This window comes from Dendropsophus ebraccatus, chromosome 9 (genome assembly GCF_027789765.1).
Source record: "Dendropsophus ebraccatus isolate aDenEbr1 chromosome 9, aDenEbr1.pat, whole genome shotgun sequence".
Lineage (NCBI taxonomy): Eukaryota > Metazoa > Chordata > Amphibia > Anura > Hylidae > Dendropsophus > Dendropsophus ebraccatus.
This window is the reverse complement of record NC_091462.1, coordinates 633,637-646,288: the sequence shown is the minus strand read 5'-3', so window position 1 is coordinate 646,288 and position 12,652 is coordinate 633,637. Positions and strand designations below refer to the sequence as shown.

Genomic DNA, 12,652 nt, shown 5'->3' with positions numbered 1-12,652 from the left:
TCTCTACACAATGTTCTTCTATTCTGCCCATTTTCAGGAATTACGTGGAAAGATAATTGTGAAAGGGAAGAAGATTGGGAGTCTGGAGGACGCCTTTGGTGAACTCTCTGAGGATCCTGACTTAGGAGAAATATCAGAGGAAGATGATGGTGATGACTTGGAGGAGGAGAACCAGAGTGAGGATAAAAAGAGACAGAAGGCAGGTTGTGTCATGTCTGCGATTTGCTTTGAATGTCTGTTGCTTCTTCTCTGAGGGAGTTTACAGTATTATGTAAGTGAAGTGTCAGCTCGGCTCTCGGCTTATACGCCGCTGCCCTTCAACTAGCGCCGCTGCCCTTCAACTAATGCCGCTGCCCTTCAACTAGCACCGCTGCCCTTCAACTAGCGCCGCTGCCCTTCAGCTAACGCCGCTGCCCTTCAACTAATGCCGCTGCCCTTCAACTAATGCCGCTGCCCTTCAACTAGTGCCGCTGCCCTTCAACTAGCGCCGCTGCCCTTCAACTAATGCCGCTGCCCTTCAACTAATGCCGCTGCCCTTCAACTAGTGCCGCTGCCCTTCAACTAGCGCCGCTGCCCTTCAACTAGCGCCGCTGCCCTTCAACTAATGCCGCTGCCCTTCAACTAGCGCCGCTGCCCTTCAACTAAAGCCGCTGCCCTTCAACTAGCGCCGCTGCCCTTCAACTAGCGCCGCTGCCCTTCAACTAGCGCCGCTGCCCTTCAACTAGCGCCGCTGCCCTTCAACTAGCGCCGCTGCCCTTCAACTAGCGCCGCTGCCCTTCAACTAGCGCCGCTGCCCTTCAACTAGCGCCGCTGCCCTTCAACTAGCGCCGCTGCCCTTCAACTAGCGCCGCTGCCCTTCAACTAACGCCGCTGCCCTTCAACTAGTGCCGCTGCCCTTCAGCTAGTGCCGCTGCCCTTCAGCTAATGCCGCTGCCCTTCAGCTAGTGCCGCTGCCCTTCAGCTAGTGCCGCTGCCCTTCAGCTAGTGCCGCTGCCCTTCAGCTAATGCCGCTGCCCTTCAGCTAATGCCGCTGCCCTTCAGCTAATGCCGCTGCCCTTCAGCTAATGCCGCTGCCCTTCAGCTAGTGCCGCTGCCCTTCAGCTAATGCCGCTGCCCTTCAGCTAGTGCCGCTGCCCTTCAGCTAGTGCCGCTGCCCTTCAGCTAGTGCCGCTGCCCTTCAGCTAGTGCCGCTGCCCTTCAGCTAGTGCCGCTGCCCTTCAGCTAGTGCCGCTGCCCTTCAGCTAGTGCCGCTGCCCTTCAGCTAGTGCCGCTGCCCTTCAGCTAGTGCCGCTGCCCTTCAGCTAGCGCCGCTGCCCTTCAGCTAGTGCCGCTGCCCTTCAGCTAGTGCCGCTGCCCTTCAGCTAGTGCCGCTGCCCTTCAGCTAGTGCCGCTGCCCTTCAGCTAGCGCCGCTGCCCTTCAACTAATGCCGCTGCCCTTCAACTAGCGCCGCTGCCCTTCAACTAATGCCGCAGCCCTTCTCAACTAGCGCCGCAGCAGTCCTGGGAAACTAAAAGGATTTTTCCAGGACTGGATCCGGCTTTTCCCGCCACCCAGACTGCAGGGTACGGGGTTCAGGGGCAGCTGGGGTGACAGCCGAGCTGACAAAGTTAATACTGCTACTTGGCTCATCGCTCATCGCTTTCATTTTCACTACATTTCTTATAATCAGAAATCCAAGGAGCGTCTGTCTCAGGAACTATCTGACTGCATTATCTACTGTAAGAGCGTTCCCTTCCAGAGCTTCAAGCACTCCAGGACCTACCACAAGCCGTACGAGATGTCTTCATTCACAGAGTATAAGGCCCGCAAGCTTGTCAAAGAACCAGGTAACTCAGGAATGGAGTCAGGGATATATATATATACAGGGACGGCCTTAGGGTACATGGCGCCCTGTGCGAAACCTTTTTCGGCACCCCACCCCCATTAATGTAACATAAAGCTCCTTCAGCCTCCCCCCCCCCCCCCCATTCATACAACTACCACCCCCAGCCCCCCCAAACAACTAACATAACGGTAACAATAATTATGACACGCCCCTTTTTACAAGCCACACCCTTTTTTGCAAGCCACATCCACTTGGCCATGCCAAAAAGGAACTTACTGAGCATCAACACAACAAGGCCGCGCCATTCAGTCTATAGTCATTATTATTATTGGTTATTATTAGGGGGTCTCAGCAGAAACCTGGGGGAATATATATACAGGTATACAGCTATGCTCACACTACAGGAGTGTATATACAGGTATACAGCCACTACAGGACATGTATATACAGGTATACAGCCACTACAGGACATGTATATACAGGAATACAGCCACTACAGGACATGTACTATATATACAGGTATACAGCCACTACAGGACATGTACTATATATACAGGTATACAGCCACTACAGGACATGTATATACAGGAATACAGCCACTACAGGAGTGTATATACAGCTATGCAGCCACTACAGGAGTGTATATACAGGTATACAGCCACTACAGGACATGTATATACAGGTATACAGCCACTACAGGAGTGTATATACAGGTATACAGCCACTACAGGACATGTATATACAGGTATACAGCCACTACAGGAGTGTATATACAGGTATACAGCCACTACAGGACATGTATATACAGGTATACAGCCACTACAGGACATGTATATACAGATATACAGCCACTACAGGACGTGTATATACAGGTATACAGCCACTACAGGACGTGTATATACAGGTATACAGCCACTACAGGACATGTATATACAGGTATACAGCCACTACAGGAGTGTATATACAAGTATACAGCCACTACAGGAGTGTATATACAGGTATACAGCCACTACAGGACATGTATATACAGGTATACAGCCACTACAGGACATGTATATACAGGTATACAGCCACTACAGGACATGTATATACAGGTATACAGCCACTACAGGACATGTATATACAGGTATACAGCCACTACAGGACATGTATATACAGGTATACAGCCACTACAGGACATGTATATACAGGTATACAGCCACTACAGGACATGTATATACAGGTATACAGCCACTACAGGACATGTATATACAGGTATACAGCCACTACAGGAGTGTATATACAGGTATACAGCCACTACAGGAGTGTATATACAGGTATACAGCCACTACAGGACATGTACTATATATACAGGTATACAGCCACTACAGGACGTGTATATACAGGTATACAGCCACTACAGGAGTGTATATACAGGTATACAGCCACTACAGGACGTGTATATACAGGTATACAGCCACTACAGGACATGTATATACAGGTATACAGCCACTACAGGACATGTATATACAGGTATACAGCCACTACAGGACATGTATATACAGGTATACAGCCACTACAGGACATGTATATACAGGTATACAGCCACTACAGGAGTGTATATACAGGTATACAGCTATGCTCACACTACAAGACGAGTATTTACATGTATACACCCATGTACACACTACAGCTGTAGGAGCAGTGCAGACTAGGAAAGCTGGGTGACTACCTCTGTAGGAGCAGTGCAGACTAAGAAAGCTGGGTGACTACCTCTGTAGGAGCAGTGCAGACTAGGAAAGCTGGGTGACTACCTCTGTAGGAGCAGTGCAGACTAGGAAAGCTGGGTGACTACCTCTGTAGGAGCAGTGCAGACTAGGAAAGCTGGGTGACTACCTCTGTAAGAGCAGTGCAGACTAGGAAAGCTGGGTGACTACCTCTGTAGGAGCAGTGCAGACTAGGAAAGCTGGGTGACTACCTCTGTAGGAGCAGTGCAGACTAGGAAAGCTGGGTGACTACCTCTGTAGGAGCAGTGCAGACTAGGAAAGCTGGGTGACTACCTCTGTAGGAGCAGTGCAGACTAGGAAAGCTGGGTGACTACCTCTGTAGGAGCAGTGCAGACTAGGAAAGCTGGGTGACTACCTCTGTAGGAGCAGTGCAGACTAGGAAAGCTGGGTGACTACCTCTGTAGGAGCAGTGCAGACTAGGAAAGCTGGGTGACTACCTCTGTAGGAGCAGTGCAGACTAGGAAAGCTGGGTGACTACCTCTGTAAGAGCAGTGCAGACTAGGAAAGCTGGGTGACTACCTCTGTAGGAGCAGTGCAGACTAGGAAAGCTGGGTGACTACCTCTGTAGGAGCAGTGCAGACTAGGAAAGCTGGGTGACTACCTCTGTAGGAGCAGTGCAGACTAGGAAAGCTGGGTGACTACCTCTGTAGGAGCAGTGCAGACTAGGAAAGCTGGGTGACTACCTCTGTAGGAGCAGTGCAGACTAGGAAAGCTGGGTGACTACCTCTGTAGGAGCTGTGTATACTAGGAAAGCTGGGTGACTACCTCTGTAGGAGCAGTGCAGACTAGGAAAGCTGGGTGACTACCTCTGTAAGAGCAGTGCAGAGTAGGAAAGCTGGGTGACTACCTCTGTAGGAGCAGTGCAGACTAGGAAAGCTGGGTGACTACCTCTGTAGGAGCAGTGCAGACTAGGAAAGCTGGGTGACAACCCCTGTAGGAGCAGTGCAGACTAGGAAAGCTGGGTGACTACCTCTGTAGGAGCAGTGCAGACTAGGAAAGCTGGGTGACTACCTCTGTAGGAGCAGTGCAGACTAGGAAAGCTGGGTGACTACCTCTGTAAGAGCAGTGCAGACTAGGAAAGCTGGGTGACTACCTCTGTAGGAGCAGTGCAGACTAGGAAAGCTGGGTGACTATCTCTGTAGGAGCAGTGCAGACTAGGAAAGCTGGGTGACTACCTCTGTAGGAGCAGTGCAGATTAGGAAAGCTGGGTGACTACCTCTGTAGGAGCAGTGCAGACTAGGAAAGCTGGGTGACTACCTCTGTAGGAGCAGTGCAGACTAGGAAAGCTGGGTGACTACCTCTGTAGGAGCAGTGCAGACTAGGAAAGCTGGGTGACTACCTCTGTAGGAGCAGTGTATACTAGGAAAGCTGGGTGACTACCTCTGTAAGAGCAGTGCAGACTAGGAAAGCTGGGTGACTACCTCTGTAGGAGCAGTGCAGACTAGGAAAGCTGGGTGACTACCTCTGTAGGAGCAGTGCAGTGCAGCTGGTACAGCGGTTTCATTTAATATATCAGCTCATCTATTCCAGTGTGTGTGTGTGTGTGTATATATATATATATTATATAATATATATAGAGAGAGAGCGAAACGCTCATCTCAACAAAGCTAAGTGCTTCGCTTGCTCAGCACTCTGCTCATCCAGCCGTTTGCCTGTCAGCGCTGCTCTGCTCCCGGCCACCCCTCCCAGGAAAAGCTGGATCCAATCCTGGGAAAATTCTCTTAGTTTTTCAGGATTGGATCCAGCTTTTCCCTGGCACCCAGGGTGAAGCATCGGGGAGTGGAGCAGCGCTGGTAGGCAATTGGCTTGATGAACAGAGCGCTGCGCCAGCAATTCGCTCATCACTAATAAATATATACACACAGTATATACACATACACACAGTATATACACATACACACAGTATATATACACACACACACACAGTATATACACATACATACAGTATATACACATACACACAGTATATATACAGACAGTATATACACATACATACAGTATATACACATACACACAGTATATATATATACACACACACAGTATATATATATATACACACACACAGTATATAGACATACACACAGTATCTATATATACACACACACACACAGTATATACACATACATACAGTATATACACATACACACAGTATATATACAGACAGTATATACACATACAGACAGTATATACACATACACACAGTATATATATACACACACACAGTATATACACATACACATACACACAGTATATACACATACACACAGTATATATATACACACACACAGTATATATATACACACACACAGTATATACACATACACACAGTATCTATATATACACACACACACACAGTATATACACATACATACAGTATATACACATACACACAGTATATATACAGACAGTATATACACATACATACAGTATATACACATACACACAGTATATATATACACACACACAGTGTATATATATATACACACACAGTATATACACATACATACAGTATATATACACACAGTATCTATATATATACACACACACACACACACACACACGCAGTATATACACATACACACAGTATATATATACACACACAGTATATACACATACACACAGTGTATACATATACACACACACAGTGTATACACACATACACATACACACAGTATATACACATACACACAGTATATATATACACACACACAGTATATACACATACACACAGTATCTATATATACACACACACACACAGTATATACACATACATACAGTATATACACATACACACAGTATATATATAGACACACACAGTGTATATATATACACACACACAGTGTATATATATACACACACACAGTATATACACATACATACAGTATATATACACACAGTATCTATATACACACACACACACACACACACACACCCAGTATATACACATACACACAGTATATATATATATATATATATACACACACACACACACACACACACACACACACACACACACACACACACACACACACACACACACACACACGCAGTGTATACATATACACACAGTGTATACACACACACACACAGTATATACACACACACACACAGTATATATATACACACACACAGTATATACACACAGTATATACACACACAGTATATACACACACAGTATATACACATACACACAGTATATACACATACACACAGTATATATATACACACACACAGTATATACACATACACACAGTATATATATATATACACACACACACACACACACACACACACACACACACACACAGTATATACACATACACACAGTATATATATATACACACACCCAGTATATACACATACACACAGTATATACCCATACACACACAGTATATACACATACACACACAGTATATACACATACACACACAGTATATACCCATACACATGCAGTATATACACATACACACAGTATTTCCCTTACGTCCTAAGCAGCAGCACCAATGGGGAAGATCCTATCTTCCTGCAATGGTAGGACAGATGGTAGTAATAAAAGAAGATTGATTAGGAGCCCTATAAGAAGGCCATACAGACCCCTCCTCCTTGTGTTTTTTTTTTCTGTCCTCCTGTGGGACAGGTGGTGTTAGATAGAGAGGGGGATAGAGGATGCGGTAATGTATCTTTTATTCTTTCTTTCTTTCTTCTTCTTCCTGTGCGGTCGCGCAGGGAGAGGATATGATTTTATTTGCTTATTATTGTTATATATATATATAAGGTCCTAGGATATATGGGACCTGTTTTAATGTTTTAGGTATGTATTGTGCTCTGCCCCAGCTTATGGGGTAGTGATTATATGGGTATTCATATACGAATACGTGACTTTATGATGAGATATACTGTAATGTGGGGTTTCCCATAAGCATATATGCCTTTCCGCTTTACCTTGGAATTCTGAGTAAGAATCACTCAAGTTTTTTCCTGGAGTGCTCGTCCGGCGTTTATTCTGAGGCACTGCGCAGGTCCGGAAGTCCCGCCTGCACGCGGTACGCAGTGACGATGGGTTCAGGGAGATCATGTGACCGGACCACTTCCGGGAGAAGAAGGTCGGGGCGCCGTTCGAGTACAGCGCAGGACCGGAAATGACGTACTTGCCCACAGCTTGTCCTGGTGCTGTGTTACGCGCTAGATGCGGGCAAACGTCTGTTCCGGATAGGCAGCATTATACAGGGGGCGTGGCACGCGGCACGCTGGAACGTACACAGAATGAGTATTTATTTCCGGTAACGCCACTTTAGGAATGGATTCCTTGGCGTCTGCACCTCCCAAGCATCAGGTAAAGTAAGTGAGACTATGCTGGCATATGCTGATGCCCACTGGAGGGAATCACACCTTTATTTTGCTCTATCTTTTTCTTCCAGAAGGTAGAGGTAGTACTCATGTATTTCTTTGACAGATGTCACAAGGTTCTGGTGACAGACCCTCCGTAGCAGGGAAATCCACTTGTAAGAGAAAACATCTTGCCTGTCAGTCTTGTAATACACTGCTTCCTGATGGATGTGAAATGACTGTATGCGCAGCCTGCAATACCCAGGAGCAGCCAGAGGGGGAGCAACTTTCAAATAGTCAGATGATGACATTAATGAAACAATTCGTGCAAGACGGTAAATGATGATACATTATGAGGCATAATATGTATTGATGTGTTTGTTTATCTTTTTTTGGAAGATTGGGATTCCTTATTTATTTCCTTTTTAGCTTTAGGACAATTTAAGGAATCATTTACTTGGGAGGAAGGAAGGGAGAAATTATCCTCTAGAAGATCGTCCAGGGATGTAAGTCCTGACTCCGTCTGCTTGGATGAATTTCAAGTCTTGGACGAGGTCCACTCTTCTCCGCCTGATACGGATTCGGATGACGATATCAACTTCTTTCCCTTGGAAAAAATGCACAAATTATTACCTCAATAAATTGGGGTGTTTACAATCAACACCCCAATTTATTGAGGTAATTGGTACTTGTACCTTTGTAGCCCAGCTGCCAATCATCATTACCAATTAGCTCAATAAATTGGTGTTTACTATGTGGTTAGGAAAGTATCAATGAATCAATTAAGAGCACTGAAGGCAGAACGGCACAGGAGGATCGCATAGGAGATCGCATCCTTACCGCAGGAGGGGTCTGATGATGCCGCAGGAGGGGGTCTGATGCCGCAGAGGGGGTCGGTCCGATGCCGCCGCAGGAGGGGGTCTGATGCCGCCGCAGAGGAGGTCTGATGATGCCGCAGGAGGGGGTCTGCCATTCATTCACTGCTCAGTCTGGTCCAGCAACGGATGGAATACGGATGTCCAATCCGCAATTTCTCACGGGTTGTTTCAGGACCAGAAAAAAATACTGAACGTGTGCATAGGGCCTAAGGGAACAAATAATTCCTTTCGTTCCTCCTTCTCTAGAAAGTCCAATTCAGGAAAGAAAGAGGATTCATATTCCAGACGAGGACGATCAGCACAAAGAAATCCCAACCAGAGACAGAGAGGACGAGGTAGAGGATTTGCAGGAGCAAATAAAAAGAATTCCTTCTGACGCCAGAAGAGCCCCAGTAGGAGGAAGACTGTCGAGATTCCTTCCGGTCTGGGAGAGGTATGTGAAAGACACATGGGTACTGGGTACTATCTATAATCAGAGAGGGGTATCGTCTAGAGTGGCACACAAAACCCACAAACAGATTTCTAGCCACACCTGTTATGCATGCAGAAAAGCAAAAACACTTAGAGGACATGGTTTCAGAGTTTATTGTAAAGGGAGTTCTAGAAGGAGTCCCCCACGCAGAGAAAGGTCGAGGGATATATTCTCAAGTGTTTCTCGTCCCCAAAAGTTCAGGGGGCTGGAGGATGATTATAGATTTGCGCTTCCTGAACAGGTTTCTCACCAAGAGAAAGTTCAGAATGGAGACTGTTCGTTCTGCCATTCCCCTGATCACCATGGGAGATTTTCTCGCTACCATAGACCTAAGGGATGCGTACCTCCATGTCCCAATTTACCCAGCACACAGGAGATTTCTGCGTGTGAAGGTACTTGTCAAAGGTTGCTGGTCCCACCTCCAATTTGTTGCCCTGCCCTTTGGAATCACCTCTGCTCCCTATGTATTTACCAAAATAGTCTCTGCCACTGTTGCCAATCTCAGAGAAGAAGGTATAACCCTTATACTTTACCTAGACGACTGGTTGTTGATAGGTGCGTCGGCACAGTCACTCCAGGAGAACATTGATCACACGTTGACCCATATTCAGCGTCTAGGGTGGATAGTGAATTGGGAGAAATCCCATCTAATTCCATCTCAGGTGAAGCAGTTTCTGGGATTTATACTGGACACAAAGTCCATGATGATATCTCTGCCACCAGACAGAATTCGGGTTCTGAGGGAAGGTGTTCTACACCTCAGACAAGCCGTTCCCATTTCACTCCGTCAAATGATGAGAGTGCTGGGATTAATGACAGCAGCAGCGGATGCTATAGAATGGGCAAGGTGGCATATGAGGCACCTACAACAGGAGGTTCTCACATGTTGGGACAGGAACTTGGAGTCCTTAGACAGTCCTGTAGATCATTTCCAGAGAAACAAGAGAGTCTCTGGTTTGATGGATATCACCAACGATCGGCAGAACATTCGCCCCACCGCATTGGATAGTGATAACTACCGATGCGTCAAGCTCAGGGTGGGGAGCGCACATGACCGGTCTAAGGGCCAAGGGGGTATGGTCTCCAGACGAGAGATTCATGTCCTCGAATATGAGGGAGTTGAGGGCGATCAGACTGGCTCTTCTCCACTTCTCCCTACAGATTCAGAACAAGGCGGTCAAAGTCCAGACTGACAACACTACCTCAGTCGCAAACATAAATCGGCAAGGAGGTACCAGATCCATTCCACTCCTACTAGAGGCTGAAAAAATCTTTCGTTGGGCAGAGATGAATCTCTCCCAACTATCAGCGGTCCATGTGAAAGGATCTCAGAATGTCCTAGCAGACAGGTTGAGTCGAGACCTACCGCTTCCAGGAGAATGGACTCTGGACCATTCAATTTTTCTGCAGATCACCCGATCTTGGGGGTGTCCAGTAGTGGACCTGATGGCCACCAGACAGAACGCGAAGGTACACCGATTTTGCTCCCTGTTTCCGACAGACAATCCTTGGAAGGTTAGACGCTCTGTCTTTTCAATGGGTTTTCAGCCTAGGATACATTTTTCCTCCCATACCCATGATACCGAGAGTCATCCAGAAGTTGAGGCAGGACCAAGCGTCGGTAATCCTCATAGCACCTTATTGGCCCAGGAGAGCTTGGTTCTCTCTGTTGATGACAATGTCCAGAGGGACATTCTGGGTCCTTCCTCAGGTCCCACATCTATTGACCCAAGGCCGAAACTTCTATCAGGACCTGAAACAATTACAACTGACGGCCTGGAATTTGACAGGTCCATACTGAGAGATAAAGGACTCTCAGACTCGGTGATAGAGACCCTATTACAGTCCAGGGCCCCATCTACCAACAGGACATACCTCAGGGTCAAAAGAGCCTTCGAGGGATGGTGTGGAAGAAATAAATTAAACTGTGAGAAACCTTCCATACATATTATCTTACAGTTCTTACAGAATGGCTTTCAAAAGGGACTCAAGCCATCCACTATGAAGGTACATATTTCTGCCTTATCGGCCATATTTGAATTGAGGTTGTAACAGGATCCACTAATACAAAGATTTGTGAGAGCTATCCAAAGAATTCGCCCTAACAGGATTGATCCAATCCCCAGATGGAATTTGGAGATTGTGCTCGATCAGCTGAAAAAAACGCCCTTTGAGCCATTATCATCTGCAGATATAAAATTCATCTCTTTAATGGTATGCTTTTTGGTTGCCATTACATCAGCTAAGCGTATTAGCGATATTCAAGCATTGGGGGTTTATGAGCCTTACCTAATTATCCTGCAGGACAAGATTGTTCTCAGGACACTTCCATCCTTTATACCTAAAGTCCCTTCATTCGGGAACATTAATCAACAAATAGAGCTCCCTGTGTTTACACATACACATGCCAACACGGAACTTCATTCATTAGATGTTGGAAGAGCCTTGAATGTGTATATTGAGAGGACCAAGTCTTTTAGGAAGTCTAATCACTTGTTCTTATCATTTTCAGGAAAAAACAAAGGATGCAAATCATCCAAAGCTTCCTTATCCAGATGGATAAGAGAAGTCGTCTCTATTTGTTATCAGGAGGCTGGACTGCAAGTGCCTGACGGAATAAGAGAACACTCAACAAGGGCAACGTCATCTACATGGGCTGAGAAGAGATCTGTGCCACTGGAACAGATATGCAGGACTGCTTCATGGTCGTCCTCGAACACTTTTGTCAAACACTATAGACTTGATATTCGTGACTGTATTCAACCAGTGTTTGGTTCAGCTGTTTTATCTTCTGTTCATAACCCTCCCTAGTCTGTTCATGGCTTGCTATATCCCCATTCGTGCTGCTGCTGAGGACGTAAGGGAAAGGACAATTTTTTACTCACCATAAATTTTCTTTCCTGTAGTCCGAAGCAGCAGCACGGACTTCCCGTCCTGATTTAAATAAAATATATTCATGCAGCATACCTTTATTGTTTCATTGCTTTTTTTGATTAATTGGGGTTTTTATGTATTTTTTTGTTATTAGCGTTAGAAAGACACAAGGAGGAGGGGTCAGTATGACCTTCTTAGAGGGCTCCTAATCAGTCGTCTTTTATTAGTACCATCTGTCCTACCATTGCAGGAAGATCGGATCTTCCCTATTCGTGCTGCTGCTTCGGACTACAGGAAAGAAAATTTACGGTGAGTAAAAAATTGTCCTATACACTCACCGGCCACTTTATTAGGTACACCATGCTAGTAACGGGTTGGACCCCCTTTTGCCTTCAGAACTGCCTCAATTCTTGGTGGCATAGATACAACAAGGTGCTGGAAGCTTCCTCAGAGATTTTGGTCCATAGTGACATGATGACATCACACAGTTGCCGCAGATTTGTCGGCTGC

The 12,652-nt window shown here is 46.1% G+C and overlaps 1 protein-coding gene across 1 annotated transcript in view; it reads left to right on the top strand.

The window, feature by feature from the left end:
- The window catches only part of PLCD4 (phospholipase C delta 4), a 204,425-nt gene that overhangs the window by 105,917 nt on the left and 85,856 nt on the right, over positions 1-12,652 (top strand). Inside the window, exons 10-11 of the mRNA XM_069982245.1 lie at positions 38-199; positions 1,671-1,827. Coding sequence (XP_069838346.1) covers positions 38-199; positions 1,671-1,827 — 319 coding nt within the window. The remainder of the gene's footprint in view (positions 1-37; positions 200-1,670; positions 1,828-12,652) is intronic.